Below are 21,091 nucleotides of genomic sequence, written 5' to 3'. Positions count from 1 at the left end.
AATGAAGCGTTTTGTACAATAGTATGGGTTATTATATAATCGTCAGAGGACTCCGTTAACGTGCAATTAAACATTGGATTGAACTATTAGTAGACTAAATAGAATGTCTTTTCGCATTACCAAGCTGAACCTACTTACTATTCAGAGTTATTATCTACTGTATACCCACGGCATATCCATAGTCAAGCTACTGTACATACTTTTACAGTTATTCAGGCGTGCATCATGGTTATTGCTTTATAAATATTCGCGTTACCCGTTGTATTAGTTTCAACTTCACAAAATTTATTACAAGTATGTCAATTTTTAATTTTATAAAAACTGATTTACTGAAATATTACATTTATTATCTTTTAAACGAATTTGAAACACGTACAACCATCTCCCACACAATCTCAAGTCTTAATTTTAACTCATTTGATTACTATAATGCATTAACTCCGAAACCTCTACTACTATACAAAAGTTGGAGGTACACATTAATTTAATAATACGAAAAAAAAATAAAAAGGAATAATAATAAAAATCATTTACTCTATGTAATCATTTTCATTTTTAAATAACATAAAAAAAATAATCAAATACATTTCGTTACAACAATACTATTAATTTGTTTTATTAATTAAATAATGGAATAATTGATTTCTCGTTTGTGTGACAATTGATTCACTTGACTAACTAACATTGTAGTCTTTCGCTAGTAACACTGCGGTCCGTGTACGCACATCGCACCTCACTATTGTAACACATCGGGTCAGTTAGACACTGGCTCGCGAGATCGCTAGATCTGACGGCACGAGCGCTACTTACTTACAATTAAATGGCATCGATTTCCACACCTGAAATGAAAGAAACACTGATATTAATTAATGGTTTAATTTTTTTTTTTTACTCAGTAAACTTAAGAATTTGTCCGTGGTAGGTTATTTGCTTGGTATTAAGATGTTATAAATTAGGAAGAATGTTTATAAATTAGTCTTAAAAAAGGAAACCAAAATCTAAAAGCGATCCCAAAAACGTTACTGCCCAAATGAATAAATTGGCCTAGCCTCTTCTGACTAAACATACACAAATAATGCTGCTATAAATTATAAGTGATGACGTCATTAATTCATGCTTTGAGTCACTTTACAGAACACATTTCTTCGTATAGGAGTCATCGTTAGGATGGAATTTTACTAAATTTACTAAAGGAACACTTACTAAATTTGAACCATATATTGAGTAAATGCAATGATATAATCTATAAGTTTTGTTTCACTTTTGAAATTGTAATGTAATATAATGAGAACATAGATCTAGTAATGATCAGTCCAATTAGAAGTATAAAATCAATTTAAAAAGTTTTAAACACAAACTTGGAAGAAAATTGCACATTAGTATCGTTCCAGCAGACGTAAGTTTAATTGCTATTGGAAGTTAGGAGAAACTTTGTTAATGGTCCTGACCTTTAAGCGTTAGATACATTACGAAACTTCTGGCATTTCGCTGCCAACTTCGGCTAAAAATATAGTCATTGGTACAACAAAGTTTAGAGTTTCATAAAATCGTTTATACGGAAATAAAAATAAAATATGTATATCAATTATATGTTTCATCAATGTCTTGATTACAGACAGTCTTAAATCATCCGATTTGGTAACCACACATTCACATCAGTGAGCATGTCGCAAACACGGCAAAAAAATACAACTGCCTTTAAGGGAGAAATAGAATAGCCTTAAGGAAGCTGTCCACGGTCCTTATGAATGTGAGGTACGTCATAAAAATAACTAATGACTGGTCAAATAAGTCCGAAAAAATTGGCTGAGTTTCGGCTGAAAAACCACCATCGGTCGGACACTACAAATACCTTTATAACGACAATACGTTGGCCAAATCGAAGAACAAAAAGAACGCATTGGTTTTTAAGTTTTAAACATACAACCACCAGTTGCGGTCGCGGATGCGCGTCAGCCCGAGCTTCTCTCGGATCTAGTGCGGCATCATCGCTGAACGCAAGTGGCATTGCGTATGTTACAGTGTACACAAGACGTACCGTGGCGCGCGGAGGCGGCGTCGCAGCGTCGCCGCCTACTCCGCAGCTCATAACTTGTGGTTGCTGGTGAGCCACGTGAGCCCCTCGTACAGCCCGTCGCCGGAGGTCGCGCACGACGGCTGCACGTACCAGTTGCGGTCGCGGATGCGCGTCAGCCCGAGCTTCTCCTGGATCTCGTGCGGTTTCATTGCTAGAATGCATTTGACGTTTGGTATGTTAGTATGTAGAAAGCAACAAATAAACATTATAACAATAAAAGAGAGTATTTTTAAGTTATATGAAATTGATATAGCAAAAGAGTATGCAGAGTATTGATTCGTAAATATATAGATATGTCCTAAGCAGGAGGTCATAGTTACGACACCTCGTGTAAATTTATCTGTTATACTTCTTCAAATATGAATACAGCAGCATTTGACACAATAATAGCAGCGTAAGGCAAAAATATATAGATGTGGTCGTGGTTCCTCGACAGTTAAATCAAAGTTCATGTTCTAACACCTATAGACTATATTTATTCATGACTATAGTCACCCAAGTTTCTGAAGCAGAAAAATCTCTTGATAATAAAATTAATTCTTCAGAGATTTTTCCCAGAATATAACACAGTAGTTTTATACGGATTGCTATTGCTACCAGACCAGACTTTGAAAACTTAAAAAACCAATAAAATATAATATTTCTTCATTTATGCAGAAGAATCAGCGAAAAAGCCCAAACGTTGAATGCAGTCAAATATATTTAAAGTAACAAATACATATTTCAACAAATACTTAACAACTACATTAATTTATTATTGACATGGGGCTCTTCAAAAAAGGTGCAAAAAGAGCTCTCATACAAAGCCGGCGATGCATTGGCGACTCCTCTGGTGTTGCAAATGTCCATAGGCGGCGTTGACTACTTTCCATCAGGTAGCACGTCTGCCTAATCGTTAGGTTAAACGATAAAAAAAAAAAAAAAAAAAAAAAAAAAAAACTACTTCATTTCTTTTAATGTTAATAAAGTCACCGTCAGGCAAGTCCTGCTTGTTGGCGAAGATGAGTATGATGGCGTCGCGCATCTCGCGGTCGTTGATGATCCTGTGGAGCTCCTGCCGCGCCTCGTCGATCCTGTCGCGATCCGCGCAGTCCACCACGAATATTAGACCTTGGGTACCTGGAACATTATGTATGCTTTTTAGATTTTTAAATAATTACCACTTTAGTGTCTATAATCAAATTATCTATTTGCATAAGGGATGAATCCTGACATATTATAAGATAGAAGTTGTCAAACTTATCAGATGCATACGTGGCAGGCTAAGAAATATTCTACAATATAATGTGTATATCTACTTGTTTATTTCATATGTGTGTTATTTCATATTCATATGTGTATAATGCTACTTATTTATTTCTAACGTAATACAATCACGCACACAGAGAAAAAAATACGATACTTGTTTCACACTTTCAATTCCTGTAGATATAAAAGGGGGTGTAAGTTAATTACAAAATTGCATTTTGGATACCCGTGTTTCATTATTTAGATAGTTTAGTGTCTCGCCGGGAATCTAACTCAGAACCCACTACATGTATGGAGACCGCTCCGCCAAGCGGATCGAAATTAATTAGCGCACTAGTGATTTAAGAAATATACAATGTAAAAGCTATCAATTTTAAAAATCTGCAGTTGTTACCACTGCCAATATCTTTCCCATTATATACCAATAGACGGCAACCCTATTCCTTTTTAATAACTCCTAACGTGAAGCCATAAAAGTTACATTGTGTCACGTCAAGTCGCGTGACGGGCAGCTCGTATTCTTTGGAGAGAAAACATCGCGAATTCACATCTAGATCATTTCACTTTTGTTCAGCTTCACTCAACTAGGCTGATAGAAACCCATATAGAGAATACTGTATAAAAACGAATGGTTACATATGTACATTGCGTGTAAACAATGTTTGTTTATTATCGCAGATAAAAGTAATTCAAATAGTCGTGTTAATAACCCTAAGCAGTACTAAATAATAATAACTGGCACATAAGCATGATCGCCTTATGGCGAAATGGACATTGCTACCCTGTTCGAATAGAAATCTTAAAGTAATGTAAGTAAGTGGACACTGCCACACTTGGACATCTGTAATCAACTTCTGCTACGACTGCAGTCCCTGTTAAATATGACCACAGCGTTGCTGTCTTTGAGGATTTAATTATCTGGTACACACATGAAATTATCAACATCAATCATTTATATTGCCACTGCTAGACGCAGGCCTAATAATATAGATAAGAGTTCAAGCATATGGCCATCCGCGTAAGCCAAGTTCCTGCGTAAGACATAAAATGAAAAATACCTGTGTAATAATGCCTCCAGAGCGGTCGTATCTTGTCCTGCCCCCCGACGTCCCACACGTTGAATTTGACGTTCTTATACGTAACAGTTTCCACGTTGAAACCGACCGTGGGTATCGTTGTGACTGACTGGCCTAATTTTAATTTATATAAAATAGCTGTTGGTTTGTTGTTAAGGAAATGTCGTGGTATATGAATAATGGTAAAATTAGATATAAATAGAAAAATAAATATATACAATAAGAATAAAATAAATTTAATGCAAAACAAGTTTAAATGATCTAGCCTTCGTGCGATAAAATCTAAGAAGGACTTTATCTACATCACTAACACAGTGACACCGATATTTAAGTGCTTAACGACAGTTTATTCACATCAGTCTATTATAATACACAGACATAATTGGTTAGTAGTATTTTTGTATACATTTGATAATGGCACAACTGACTCTGAACTGAACCTAATGATCCAGTTTCGGTTTTAGTCTATAGATAATTTTGTCATCTACTGTTAACATTTTGCCAAATCCAAACTTTACCATACAGAGCTGGCACGCCTTATCGCAACACACAAACGACATTCAAATCAGAACACAGTATGCGGCAGCGCCCTAGAAACAGGCCTAAATAAATGTGTCACAAGTGGCATCTGCAAGGAGGTATTAGTCAGTTGCAGACATTCATGGTCACCGACCATTTAGCTCAAGCATCAACAAATTAACTATCGGCGACAATAACAAATTTTCTAAATACTAGACAGCTCGAAACATAATCCGGGCCACGCTTCACTGCGGGTAGTGTTACAAGTGCCCTATTTTTTATCTGGGCCACACTAGTTTCTTTATACTACTTTCTTAGGTCTATAAATGTTACCTAAAACGTATTTTATCGTGATGTCGAAAAGTTTTCATTTTAAATCTGCTTAAAAGTTTAAAGTTTAAAGGATGTGGCATTCCTTCTTAGGTCCACAGCGCTAGCGAAGCACGTAGCCCACGTTGACCACAAGTAGGACTCAAATCAATAATTGGGATTTACAACAATTTTCTATGGACGGCAGTTACCAATTACCATCCCACCAGACCTGCTGGACTGCACGATCATTTCCAACATAAATTCTGTAAAGATATATACTACTCGAATGGAATATTTAATATTTTAGAAGAATTACGTAATCACAGTAAACATAGCTACTTATATACATGTGTTATGAATATTGTAGCGTAAATATTAAATAAGCATCGCGCTAAGTACCTAAACGTGGGCGAAGTGTATGAGTAACTGCTCTATCTAGTGGAAAAGTTGCACTACACATTTCCATAACAAGTAGGAAAACTTAGTGGACTTAAAAACTGTATAGCATTCCCTTAATAATACAAGAACACGAAGAGATTATTCAGATGACAAATTATGTTGGAAAATAAATGAATGGGATGGGATACTAATTCAGCACAAATACCAGCACTAATGAGTTAATCATTCACGATAGGAATCCATAGGATAGAAATAAGAATTAACAATAAGTATAATTTTAAGTTTTCTGACACAAGATATAAATCAGATATTTCTAAACAAGTACAATAAATATTTTACTCTCTCATAATTATATTAATTAGTTCAAAGTTAGTGTCAAACATGTAGGTTAAAACTTACTTTCCATAAATAATTCAAGTATATCTGCTTGCAACTAAGTGCACTTAGTCCTAATCCGATTAATGCGATAAAGTGGGAAAAACTAAAATAGGTCATACGAAGTGAAGAAAAAGATAAACTTTATACTGTTGCATTAAAATGCTGTATTTGCAGTGACCGTCAGAATGGCCGGTCACTACCCATATTTTACATCGAAATAATTACTAAAAGTTGCTACCTAGTTGCTACTAGGTGCTATTAGTTGCTACTAATTGCTACTTTCGATTAAAAAAAGATAAACTACTTTTTAAGGTGACCGGCCATTCTGACATCAGGATGGCCGGTCACCTATCCAGTGAGAAGAAACTGCGCAAATTAATAGAGTTTTTTTGTAATAAATAGTTGCTACCAAATTGCTACCTTCATATGCATCGTATTGGACTTCGTAGCTTTTAAGGATAAAAAAATATTACAGATTTAATATAAGAGGACTAAACGCCTGTATAATGTATAAGCATAATATATTTAATTTCGGGTTTTCTCTTTTAATTATACAGGCGTTTAGATCTCTTATATTAAATCCGTAATATTCTTTTATCCTTAAAAGCTATGAACTCCAGTACGATGCATATGAAGGTAGCAATTTGGTAGCAACTATTGATTACAAAAAAACTCTATTAATTTGCGCAGTTTCTTCTCACTGGATAGGTGACCGGCCATCCTGATGTCAGAATGGCCGGTCACCATAAAAAGTAGTTTATCTTTTTTTAATCGAAGGTAGCAATTAGTAGCAACTAATAGCAACTAGTAGCAACTAGGTAGCAACTTTTAGTAATTATTTCGATGTAAAATATGGGTAGTGACCGGCCATTCTGACGGTCACTATTTGCACTAGCGTGAACAGTGTTAACTAACAATTTCAACGAAGAAACTAAAATAAATCGTTAAAATCCATTGAACGTAGAGATACCCAGATAACCGATGTGTTAAACTGTTTCTGTGATTAATGGATTCGGCTCAATCTGTGTTTTTAGTGCCAGAAAACTAAAAATAGGTTAAAACGCTGATAAAACTCTGTTATATAATACCACCACTGTCCACCTCTGTAGACAAGTGTGTATTGGAAGACTTCACACACCTTTGAGAACATTTTTTATACACCACTCGTAAGTATAGAGTTCCCAACGATATTTTTGTGTTAAATAAATCAATTTCTAATTATATTTGAACAATTAACACGGACAATTAACAATATCAGAACGAGATAACCTAAGAATATTCTTTAGTAACTAAATACATAGACTTACTAAATTATCATTGCATTAAAGTACTAAAATCCAAAATAGGTCGCACGACGCGGCAATGTGGAATATTTGACAAGAACTAATAGTGAATATAAAGCGTGCAAAAACAATATTGATGTTGACGAGGGCAGCAATGAAACAAGCGACCGTTCCATTGAACATAATGAATACAAATAGTTCACAGTAAGCAATGTTCCGATGCATTATACTGTAACACTAAAAACCGTTTTCATTCATATATCACACCATATGGATTTAATTGACATAGTCAACCGTGGTAACGAAATCAAATCCTATGGACAAGATAATGCAACAAAGTTAGTAAACGGAAAAACCAAAAACGTTCTTAATCTTGTATTTTCAACGTCTTTAGTTCGTCTAAAAAGAATTCTTGAAGTGACAAAGAAACGAAACGAATAAGATTCAATAGACACTGCGAGAGATTGCAACTGAAACTACCATCTCTGCTATCGATGCAAAAACGGCATATCGATGTTAAAACCAAATATCGGTCACGTAACCGTTTTCAAATGAAGCTGAAGATATATGGTCCAATTCAAAGCCATGAAACGACGAGACAACCGACGTACAAATCGACTTTCGTGATGAATGGCAATCAGCTGGTACGCTCGGTACCCTGTTATGTATTGACGTTGTCCTTTATACAACCAATCCCGTCCACATTGTTTGTCCCGCTAATTGAGACTTCGCGAGCTATAACCTCATAATCCAATTTAACAATACAACGTGTATTGTTATTAACTTGCTAGCTTTGTTCGGCATTGTAATTGTAATTAGGTGAAATATTAATGAGAACTATGAGGCGCGGATTCCTGATGGACGTGGAATTTCTGGCGTTTTCGTATTAAGTACTACAGTTACTGAATAAACAATAATTGAGAAGCATAAAATAGGCAGTATCGATGGTCACATTAATAATTTACTGCCATGATGTAACAGAATTTTACCTTGATCTATATATTCCTAATGTGATGACATCTATACTAATATTAGTAAGAGTGAGAGTTTGTTTGTTTGATTGTAATGAATAGGCTCATAAACTACTCGACCGATTTTAAAAATTCTTTCACCATTCGAAAGCTACATTATCTACGCGTAACATAGGCTATATTTTGTATGAAATATATTTAATAAAAAGATTTTGAGGCGGTACAAAGTTCGCCGGGTCAGCTAGTACCTAAATAAAGTAATTCCAATTAATATTACAGCATTAGATATCTATTTCTAAATATCACTGACTTGTGTCATTGTATCTAAAGTGATCGCCCTGACTGTGTCATATTAATATATTGCCACAATTATTTTCCACAGCCTCTAATACGATAAATACCAGGTGGTAATAGTTTACAAAGAGGATACTAGTCTTTCCGGCAGCGTCGAGACCGAGCATCAATATCCTCATCTCCTTGTTACCAAAGATCTTCGATAGCAGCTTCCCCATTGCGTCGAGCTCGCCTCAACCGCACAACTGAAATAGAAGAAAACCAACAATTATTATTAGCTCTGATTACATAACTTACTACATTATATTAAAATATTTGCAAATACTGCAATTTAAATAAGATGTCTCAGTGTTTTAGTGTGAATTTTATATTTTTATGACGTTTCTTGCGCCGCTAGATCTACATAGTGAAACACCTCCAGTAGCGTTACAAAAAAAAAATACATTGAAAAAGTTCTATATGAATTAATTTGGAATAATTCCTGTTTTATAAATACTTATGTATTTCAAATAGAGATTAGGTATACTCATTATACATGCTTATTTAGCATAATAATACAATCTAACAACAAAAACAACTTCCGTAGATTATAAACCTTATTATTATTAATTAAACACATCGTAACGAATTATATTCCTCTGCTTACAAATCAAAAACTCTATAATAACATTATATACAGCCGTATAAACAGCTAATTATTGAAAAGCACTTACGGCACCCGTCCCTATCTAGTGTCAGATTAATTAGACGGCGAAGGTTAGATGACGATCTTGTTAGGGAATATCAGTTATTAGCACGCTAAGGTGGAGCTTGGAGGTCGGTCTATGTTTGGAAGATGAAACATTACAAATAACTATTATTAGCTCTATCAATTGTCTCATGAGCTCTAACAAGTAAACAGTTCACTTCCTGTAATCATTTTGAGCAAACGGTATTGTTGTAAGTTTTTGTTTATTTATAAATGTATTTTTATGTTTTGGGCTAATAAATAACGTTTAGTTGAAGAAACAATATGCTGCAGCCGCATAAGGGTGACGATCGTGCCTCAGAAAAAGAATACACGGAAGTTTTACCGCAATAGATGTGTTCGCACTTCCAATTTTTTTTGAACATATAAAAAAGATATTTAATATTGTGTGATGTAATTCAACCAATATAAACGAACCTAGAAAGTATAAATATGTATAATATTTGTATGGAAATGTCGATGCTCACAAAAAATACACCGGCGAATAAGAAAATAAAATAAGTAAAAGTAGGGACACGAAACGCCCGCGGCGGATGATCTTCAAAGAATTTTATAATAAAACAGGTTATGATAAAACACAAGAGACTCGTCCCAAATTTCAATTACCTTTTTGATATTATGCTGAACTTATAACGCAGTAAAAGTGGAAAAACCAGAATGACCGATCGTACAGAACTTGAACTTGCGTTCCCGTTTCTTTAGTAAACCACGTGCTTTCGAGTTTTCTAGCCGCACGGAACTTTCTAATCTGTGGTAATCCGGTGAAGGTAGTACTTGCTGTAAACCTTTTGTGTCTACGACTTGTCTGAATGGTTTGACATCAATTCGCCAATTTTGGTCCGATAACATCTTTCTTGCGGCGACTACCGAGGAACACTTTTAGGCTAATATTAAACTCATAGACAGTAGATAAAAACACGTATTAGACCAATTAATAGATAATATTTAGCAGATCCTCATATTTATATTATATATCCACATTGACGGCGGTTTCCGCTGCAAGCCGTTTGTATCTTATCTCATTAGTTTGACGGCAATTGACGTCAATTTTCAATCTTGCGAAAAGAGGGCTTTTGAGGAAAAATACACTGATAGACAAGAAATGAAAATTACATATAGATTTAATTAATAAATCAGCAGTAGAATACGTACATTCTCAGAATTAAGTTTGTACATATTAATTTGTAATATGCGTATAATTAAGTGTTATGTGGATAGAATTTCTGGTACGCGTGCTACTAACAATGGCATCATTAATTATGCTTTACCAACTAATATCATGTTAACATGTAGTACCTAATAGGAACATTTAAATATAATGTGCACATCAACTATGGTTAAAAAAATATTCACCTCACATTATACATATTAATGAAAATCTTTAAAAATATAATTAAGTAGCTTACGAAAACCATAATATGAAAAAATATTTGAAGATATTAGCTATATTCACCTGTCTTACTAGTGAATATGGGCATTTCAGAATGAAGAGACACTGAGATAACCTGAGTCGTCGCTGACAACAGCTACTAATGATACTGAAGCCGTACAAAATTGTTACGATTCTCATATACTCGTATATTTAAGCAGGTTTAACAACAGAGTATAATATTTTGTGGCAAATAATTAGGCCATAATTTTTCCCAATTGAACTGTAGATCACTATTTTTATGTTTCGAAAAGTAAGTACATCCTGTTTCCGTATTTATCCTCAATCTCAGACATGTCTTATATAAAACTTTAACATTTTTATCTATTAAATAGGATAAATATTTTTCTTTATCATAAGCTGATATGTAATTGGGATAATTAAAGCATCTAAAGTATTCAAGCCTAAATTATGTAATTTATAAGATCTGCGATTTCAAGAAATGGATCGTGGCGATTAATCTCTCACATTTCTTTTTATGTTCTCTAGATTTATTTCTTTAAAAAACTCCTAAAACACTTTGTTCCTCTCTTGAATAATTGACGAGGCCCTACTATGATAACAACAAACTAGTAGGCACAATCTGCAAGGAAATCTAGTCTAGACATGAGACTTATCTACACCTACCTTGGTCTAACGCCCTAGAAACGATACAGCTAAATATAGATAGACAAGGGCTCTTTGCTGAGAAACTGTGATACCGGTTGTATCTCGGCCTATAAAGATCAAAATACCGAATTATATGTTATGACATGACTTTTATTGTCGTTTTAATGTTCTCTTATTAATAGGATTTAAAAAAAAAACTGTTTACCTTAACCTAATTTCTCTTCTGTCTTACTTAGTCTTCCATCTTTCAAATCGTTAACTACAGGTTTGATCAGCTGTTTTAGTATTTTCATGTAGTTATTTACATCTGGTGACATGAGTCCATTTCTTTAATTTATGTCTATATCGCATTAAGCATTTAAAGAACAGGAGACTGAATTTAATCTAAATCTTTTTACTCTTTATAAAGAATTAAATTGAAATTGTTTTCAGTAACCAATCCAATTCTGTTTATTATTCACTAGTTACCATTACCTAATTTACAGCTAAAACATGCAATTGTTAATCGCGTACTCCACTCTAGCACTTAGCAACATCATACCGAATATTCAAATGAAAACGCGTCTCGGGGGGAAATAAAATTTTCATTACCTGCTCGTATATGCCGTTTTTCGAGCGTAATGTAGTCGAGAACGACGGCGACATTTCTTATAGTCCAAGATCCCAGGGCCACCAGACGTCACGTATTTTCTGACGAAGGAAATGTGGACGATTGAGTAGTGTTAGTATGGACTAAGAACGCATGCCTACCTGCTAGCTTGCTCAGACGGCCAATTTTCAGGTATCAGGTAATCAAGGTACATAAAAACTTTACTTACCTCACGTAAATTCTCCAAGCTGATTTTTACGTATATTCTAGGCAATATCCTTAAAAATAAGTCGCCAATACTCCCAGACACTTTCCGTCGGCCGTATTGCTTTGCAGACGCTTTAAAGCTCCCAAAATAATTACTTAACTTCACGTAAATTCTGATGCTCCATTTTTATATATGTCTACCAGACAACTATTTTAAAATCTTTTACAAGAAGACAGACCGATCCAAGGGGCCAATCATCCCCTAAGCTCAATTTTAATGCCTCTGTGGGTAGGAGCGCGAGGGCATTATCCACGCGCATGAGACTGAGTGAGACATGTATTAGGATATATTGACCTCTCTCTCTCTCTCTCACTCCGTTACAATTTACTCATATAACTTAATTATTAATATTAAAAAAAATCAGCTAAAAATAAAAAATCAGGTAAACAATTAAAAATTAACTTGTAAAAAAATGCTCATTTGACTACAATAATTCTAGAATTTTATCCTACTCGTACAAGCTGTTTTGATAAATTCGAAAAAACTTTAATTTTTTTTAAGCAATATCAAATACTCGATAGTGTTAACGAATTCATTGAATAACAGCAATTTTTTTTTAATTATTTATTTATTGGGAATTAATCATAAGTAAAATACAAAGTAGAAAAATATTAATCTCTCAAAATTTCTGAGTAGTGCCTCTAATCTTCATTATCATCGTCATTGAAATTAGACAATTCATCATCCAGCCAATCTTGATATTGAATATTTTCAAACCCGAAAATAATGGCTGGACATTAAAAGATGGAACATATGATTTTCATTGGTTCGACGGAGATGAATTACCGGGTTTTGTCAGTAAGTCGCTAGAAGAACAAACAGGTAATTTATTTTCGTTTCTCATATTTTTTGTGTCAGTTTAGTTTTTTCAGATCTTCATTGTTTGAATTTTTTTTTTACAGTGGAAGGAAATGAGGACAATGTTGATAGCGACAATGACGATTTAGATATTCAATATCAAGATTGGCTGGATGATGAATTGTCTAATTTCAATGACGATGATAATGAAGATTAGAGGCACTACTCAGAAATTTTGAGAGATTAATATTTTTCTACTTTGTATTTTACTTATGATTAATTCCCAATAAATAAATAATTAAAAAAAATTGCTGTTATTCAATGAATTCGTTAACACTATCGAGTATTTGATATTGGTTAAAAAAAAATTAAAGTTTTTTCGAATTTATCAAAACAGCTTGTAGGATAAAATTCTAGAATTATTGTAGTCAAATGAGCATTTTTTTACAAGTTAATTTTTAATTGTTTACCTGATTTTTTATTTTTTAGCTGATTTTTTAAAATATTAATAATTAAGTTATATGAGTAAATTGTAACGGAGTGAGAGAGAGAGAGAGGTCAATATATCCTAATACATGTCTCACTCAGTCTCATGCGAGTGGATAATGCCCTCGCGCTCCTACCCACAGAGGCATTAAAATTGAGCTTAGGGGATGATTGGCCCCTTGGATCGGTCTGTCTTCTTGTAAAAGATTTTAAAATAGTTGTCTGGTAGACATATATAAAAATGGAGCATCAGAATTTACGTGAAGTTAAGTAATTATTTTGGGAGCTTTAAAGCGTCTGCAAAGCAATACGGCCGACGGAAAGTGTCTGGGAGTATTGGCGACTTATTTTTAAGGATATTGCCTAAAATATACGTAAAAATCAGCTTGGAGAATTTACGTGAGGTAAGTAAAGTTTTTATGTACCTTGATTACCTGATACCTGAAAATTGGCCGTCTGAGCAAGCTAGCAGGTAGGCATGCGTTCTTAGTACATACTAACACTACTCAATCGTCCACATTTCCTTCGTCAGAAAATACGTGACGTCTGGTGGCCCTGGGATCTTGCTCTATTAAATAAATCGTTTTGAACTGGATTCTACTTACTACTACATTTTTGAATAAAACACTACTTCAAATGTTTTTGAAGAAAAATGACGAATGAATATGATTATGGAAGTTCTCGTCCAGATTATCATTTTATGGAGAAAATATAATAAGCAAACGCCATATACAGGTACATTTGATAACAAATCCCCAATAAGGTAAGGCTTGTTAGTTTTCGGGATTCCGTTGAAACGAATACATAGTACATGCTTTCAATTAAAGCGGATAAAATTCTACAGGCTACATGCAATAAGATATGGAAAGTAAACAAGAAATAAGAGTGATCACAAAATAATATTAGAAAAGGATATTTACGAATTAAGGGCGAATTTACGCCTCTAAAAATAGTATCTAAAAGTAAATGAAAATAATATTTTATGGCATATAAATAGCTTATCAGCACAACGACATGCGGATACCTATCGTATAACATGTCGTATCTAAAGTTAGACGAAAGATCGATAACAATAATGTTATTTTTAGAATCGGTTGTCGCGAGACTAACAAAAGATCACAGGGACATGTTTAGAAAGAAACATAAAAGTGAAATGTGCGTCCCCTGGCGATTGCTTGCTTTTGAATCCAAGCTTTATAAATTATGACATTGTTTCCAAAGTTCTGTCGTCTACGTAAGCGCAGCCATTATAGTACTTTATGTTCTTTCAACAAATGCACATTATCCATTCTCACCGATAAAAACATTTTGCAAGGTTAAAAAGATATTACGAGAAGTAAATAAAAACATCTAGTATTATATTATATAATCAAAGCAATTTTATACGTAAGAATAAAATAAAAAAACGTACAACAATAAATTAAACAGTCGAATTGTAGACGGACAAATATGTATAATTGTATATAAGCCACCTTTACTTCCTATATAACATTCGATTCAAATGACACCACATCACACAATACGACGATATTGGACCGATCCACATTTCAAGCTTAACAGTGCTATAAAGCTGTAAAAGTCGGAATGAGGGTATGTTAGGCAATTTGGGCCCGGAACTGCAAATGAGGTCGATGCCTTCTAACAAAAGTTTATAAAAAGAAACAATTGCGTAAATTACTTCGTTTAAAATTTAGAATGTTAAATAGTTTTTGGAGACCACAGAGTTAGCCACAAAGGTGATACTTAGTAAGCTAGAAATGCTCTGCAGTCCATAATGAAAATTATTAATATGTTTCTTGGGATATACACATTCATGGGCGGTAGAAATGATCTAACTTTTTCTATTTCCATTACAATTCGAAATATTCAATTTAAAGTTGATATTTATATCTCTGCCTACAATGGAGTAAAATGATATAAAACACCAAGCAGACCATACTGAAGTAAGCCGTCCTCCTACTACAACATATAGAAAGACAAAAGTCGTACGAAGACCCAGAGACAGAACGTTTGAAGAATGAGACGATTGTCACATTACACATGCACTTAAACTATCTGGTGTTACATAACGTCTACAGTACAAAGGCGATAAGGCAACAGAGGCTAGTTACGTAAGCGTTGGAGAGCAATCGCGAGATCGCAACGAGGAAGCTGCCCGCGCACAATTAGTGAATTGTTGAACAGTTAATCTGTAGTCATGCGGAGAATTTAATGAATTTCTCATTGATGCTGGCCTCTTTTCGTTGCCGATTGAATCTAATTTCTTAATAGGAGGTCAACAATTATGAAAGCATATGAATATAACACCATCTTCATCAGCATTGAAATAAAATGACAGTTATTCTCTAGGCTCCCTCCAATTGTTGGGATACTATAACGAATGTAATAAAATAACTTATAAATAGTGCATTTTTACATCTTTGTTATTAATTTTTATTAATGATAAATATACATAAATTGAATCAACTAATGAGAACGTGATTAACAGTTCACCACGATAACCAGATAAGGAGAAAATAATACAAACATATAGGTTAATTATTTAAACTAAATAAATCAAGTATATAAATTAAAATACGATAATCGAAACGAATACTAGCTTAAATCTGTTCAACAAACGGAAACAATCAATCCTAAACGGAATATTTTGACGATTCATCGATGTTATACAAGAAACGGGTAATATAAAGGCACTATTCCTTTCAACCCGTCACCGCATTCGTCGTCAAAGTTCCATTTCCGCAGGTCAAAACTGAGGGCGTTAACCGTTTCCACGCCATTTCCTTTCTGATTGCAGATATACGAGATAGCTATTTATGGATATAATTTTTATTAGGTATACTTTAGTATTCAACATGCATATTGCGAATTTCGTTGTGACATGTATCATTATAAAAATACTTTGTTACGAAACACCACAAACACTCTACTTAATGCGTGTAAGCCATAACATTACTGAAATGACTCATGTTCTTGGAAAAACTATAACTTTAAACACTCATTAATGAGGACGTTTTAATTATGGTAAACGAGCTAGTAATATATTAGGTACGTGTGAAATATTTAACATTTTTAACGCATTTATATAAGGTAACCCTGATTTCTAACGAGGTTTTAAGTAAGTTTCAATTTTTGAAATTCAAATACAGTACAAGGATACATTCAAGGAGTCCGATTTAGAAAAGAAGCAAAAAGGAATTAAATGCTAAAACACTTTTGTTGAGCATATCAAATTGCAGGGTATATTTGAGACCAATGTCAAACCTTTACATCCCTTTTCGTTTCCATCTCGTAATGAGTTTGATAACAACTATTACATCACTGAATTGTAAAATCACTCGAACCCTTCCCCCATCGCGTGCAGATCGAACCCTCGCAGTTCCGACCATGTTGGATCGACGCCAATTACGACTGATGGTACCCACTCATTCATCTTTCTGAACAGAACACGACGCGACCGCAGGACAGCCTTTCAGAATTGGGAAAATATATTTTGCAAAGCTAAATAGCGGTTGGGTATACAGTACAGAGTATAAAAACAAAGTTCTAGTTTTGTTGATAAATGCAAGAGTGGCAACTTGACGCATAATTACTTCGATAAAGTATAAGAGCTATTGAATCATATTAAATGAAGATGTCACTTCCGATAATAACAATAATTAGTTACGTAAGCGACTTAAACATAATAATGAAGTAATGTCCGGAAAAATAGCGATATTTTAAAATGACTGAATCTTTGAAAAAGAGTCTCTATCGAACATGGCGCCAAGCAATCAATACTATTATTGAAGTTTTTTTAATCCCTCTGCTATCGGGAATGCAAATTTTGTAGCATCGTTTGTGGGTGCACCATTTATACCGCAAAAACAATCTGTGGCCAGTCGTAACGATTACAATTTTGCGATTGCCAAAACTATACATACATTTGAGCGCAAAATAAATAATGATAGATAGAAATATAACTCTCACCGATAATAAACCACAGGGAAACACCGTGTGCATACAATTACAATTCGATGCTGTTAATGAAATATTTCTAAATACTGGCAAAAATATATTACTTTTTCCAAGAATTAAATAATAGATGCTGCGATCGATGAAAATTTAAACGGAAATCATTCAGTAATCCAAAACAATTTAGACAATGATGTCGATTTGAAGCATCAGCACGTCTTCCAGGTAACTAACTGCGAGCCACGTGTAAAACATTTTAGATTAGCGTTTCCTGTAAACACCTGAAACCATTCGAACCCCGTGATCGTAACGAAGAAGAGAAAATAGAACATCATGTTTATGTAGAACTTTTATCAAGTTTACGTTAACCAGATAAATTGCAATCTTGCACGCTCGAAGAACCTGTCTGTTAACTCAGTCTTAGTAGGTTAGTGAGAAAAAAAAATCGTTGGCAAGCCGTGACCGAAGTCGGCGGGGACAGTGTTAACGGTAAACCGATGCAATTCGCTTTTTAACCGCGATCATCACGGTACAACGATCAAACCGGTTACCGCAAAGAGAAATATGAATGATCCGCTGGAGACAAAGTGGAACAATCGGTGGAATAAAGTCAGTCATTATGCACAGCCCGACATTATAAAATTTAGAATTGAAGGCTTGTTTTTGTTAGAAATTATAAAAGAAGAAGGGCCGATTGAAACATAGACAGAATGGCAAACTATCAACTGTGGAACATAAACCAAACTATATACGAGCCAGATGTCCCTTTGGCTTCTAATATTTCTGAGTCCTAATATTAGACATTCCAAAGCTGCCATAACCTCCAAAACTTATATTTGAATTGTGCGGAGAGTCAAAAACAATGTGAATTAAATGTACAATCGAGATAATAACTTAGCAGGAACTTGTTACATTTGAACAACAACTCCATGGTGATTTACATTTGAAATGTCTACTTTTTAAAATCGATTTCTCAATAGATTTTCCATTGATTGTATTCATATTTAGGGATGTATGTTTAACGTCTTACTTATACAGACAAAAAAACGTTATAAACGTATACCAGACCAAATAAATTTAAGAACAATACGCAGGGAAGACACCGATAATTTCTGTAAATATTCTACATATAAGTGAATACAAGAAAATATTTCACATTTTTCTTGAAACGACAATACAGCACTGTTACTGTTTTGAACATGTACATTTTACTATATTGACAAAAACTACTTTTCCCTCTTTCGTTCCTTTGTTTCACTTTATTTAAATGAATTCTAACAAAGATAATTCTAAAACTGTTGGTCATAACGGATGCGGCCGAAGCGGAACATGTGGTAACGATAACGCGTAGCATTTAATCACTGTTAAATGTGTGATTAACACTTATTTCTAGGGATTCCTATAAATAACTTCATGTGAATAGATTTAACTACCTAAAACGAGCACAAGGAAAATTTTATATAAAATACGTACAATTTTCATTTGAAGAGAAAAGTAAATTAAATATTATTCATAAGTAGGTACATGAATCTAAATAAACCGTGAAAGATGTTTTATTAATTTAACAATAATTGTAAATGAAAATTAATTTGATATAATCGGTAATAACTTTCTTGTGTGACTACTTACCGTAAACCTATTATTGTCCCATTACTGGGCACGGGTTTCCTTTTAGAATCGGAAGGAATGAATTATTTACCTTAAAGTATATTTCTATTTAGCTAAAATTTTGGTTACCTGCACAAGTATAATATGACTTCAGCTATTACGGCAACATTTCAAAGCATACAAATGGCGACATGTAGTCTAGCCAGCCAAATGCATAGTTTCAATGAATGCGTCGTCGCAATGTTCCCAATAAAAAGTTTTTGAAATCCACTATTATATATGAACGTAATTTTACCTATGTTAGTACTATACGAAATGTAATTATAATTTTAAATTGCAATTTTGCAATAATGCTATGTTTACAATCATTTTGTCATCAATCGGAATTTGTTGAATTCTAAAATTTGTCATTTAATGACGAAGATAAATGGAATTTCGGTTACTAACCGATCTGTCGTGCAGATTTCCTAATTCGATTTCCGACGCTGCGGAAATAATAAACAATCACCAATGTATGTTTGGGTCCGGGCCATCGTGTGTGTTACCATGACACCCAATCCCCAGGAAATGAAAAAGTAACAATCATGTGGAATGTATGTAGTTATATAACGGAAAGTACCAAAGAGATAATTAATAATGTCTATATCTAATACGCAAGCACGTCAGCCCGTCGCGACAATTCAATATTTTATTTGATGAGTAAAACTACGACGAGCAAGATTGGTTTTATTGAAGGCAATCAAATAGATACTGTCGATTTTATACGTAGTTTAATGTCAGCGACAAAATTAATTTAAAAATAAAAGTATTCTTTAAGTACTACATATATAAGTACATTGTAATTTCAGAGTAAGTGAGAAAGAGTTAGCACAATTAGAAATAATGAAAATATCATTTAAATTCTGATGTCAGAAAGAAGATGATGCAGGTAAATTTATTTTCATAATTCACTTCGGCTTCTTTAGTAATTTCGGCATGAGTTATGGTCAATATTTAAAACTGTAGTTTAGTTTACTCGATGGTAGTCACTGCCGCACGTGAACATTTGTTATCAACCTCAGATAGGATACGTATTATTCAAGGACTAAGATGCAAGGCTTCATAATTATGTCGCTTTGTTTACCACACCCTTCCAATAAGAATATAGTTACACTGCTATTATAGGTAGATTGCATCCGCAGTCGAAATATGAAGACTACGTCCGCCTTTTTATACCATCACTACTTCCAGGCTTTGTAAGGCAACCAAAATTGTAGCGTTAGTATCAAAGTGTTAGGTAACACGTCTCACAACGTGTTATACATCCACCAATCTGCATCGCTCAATATCATTATATCGCGAGGATCCACTTCGATATTCCCAACCGGCGTTATAGTCGATAGATACGAGCTGACGGGCTTGATAATGTTAAAGTATCGAGCTATCGATAAGCACGGGCGTTAATAACTTCGTGTAGAATACTTTCAAAGTATATCCATAGTTTGATTTTCAGGTATTGTATCTAGAGAGATAGATAAAACTGAACTGTTTGCAATATCAAAAGAACTGTCGTTTATATTTTGCTATAAATATTTTATGCTTATTTGCACGATACCTTATAGAATCCGAACACAGAAACTATAGTCTATGTATCTTATCCTTGTAATAGTGGAATCCATTTTGGTAGGACTTTATTTTAATGGAATCACTTTAACAATTAAAAAGGGTTTCAACCTAAACATAATAATAATCGTTTCTTACTTGTCGAAGTTAAAATATACAACAAATTTTCAAAATCAGTGTAACTTTTGCCAAGATAAACTCTGTAAATTAAACAATCAGTCAAAAGTACACAAAGAGGGAATAAAAGGAAAGGCAAAGTTTTATTAATTAGCATTTACCTATTTTTATGTGTAATAACTGCGCAAATGTTCAGTAGCAAAAAAACAGCTGTACAAACCAATCAAATTTCTTCAAAGTATATTTATAAAACTACCAGCTGACCCGGCAAACGTTGCCATATAAATAAAAAAATGTTAAGGGTGAACAACCCTTATCACTAAGGG

At 33.9% G+C, this 21,091-nt stretch overlaps 1 protein-coding gene across 1 annotated transcript in view; it reads right to left on the bottom strand.

The window, feature by feature from the left end:
• Window positions 1-514: 514 nt before the first annotated feature.
• Window positions 515-21,091, bottom strand: part of Arf51F (ADP-ribosylation factor 6) — a 48,041-nt gene continuing 27,464 nt past the window's right edge. The window contains exons 3-7 of the mRNA XM_073084188.1: window positions 8,694-8,802; window positions 4,384-4,539; window positions 3,050-3,196; window positions 2,039-2,228; window positions 515-839 (exon numbers count right to left, since the gene is read on the bottom strand). Coding sequence (XP_072940289.1) covers window positions 2,086-2,228; window positions 3,050-3,196; window positions 4,384-4,539; window positions 8,694-8,775 — 528 coding nt within the window. The 5' untranslated portion in view covers window positions 8,776-8,802 and the 3' untranslated portion in view covers window positions 515-839; window positions 2,039-2,085. The remainder of the gene's footprint in view (window positions 840-2,038; window positions 2,229-3,049; window positions 3,197-4,383; window positions 4,540-8,693; window positions 8,803-21,091) is intronic.

The sequence above is a fragment of the Epargyreus clarus genome, unplaced genomic scaffold (assembly GCF_041222505.1).
Source record: "Epargyreus clarus isolate Ecla_fem2 unplaced genomic scaffold, WU_Ecla_fem_2.2 ptg000003l, whole genome shotgun sequence".
Lineage (NCBI taxonomy): Eukaryota > Metazoa > Arthropoda > Insecta > Lepidoptera > Hesperiidae > Epargyreus > Epargyreus clarus.
This window is presented reverse-complemented; position numbering and strand designations above follow the sequence as displayed.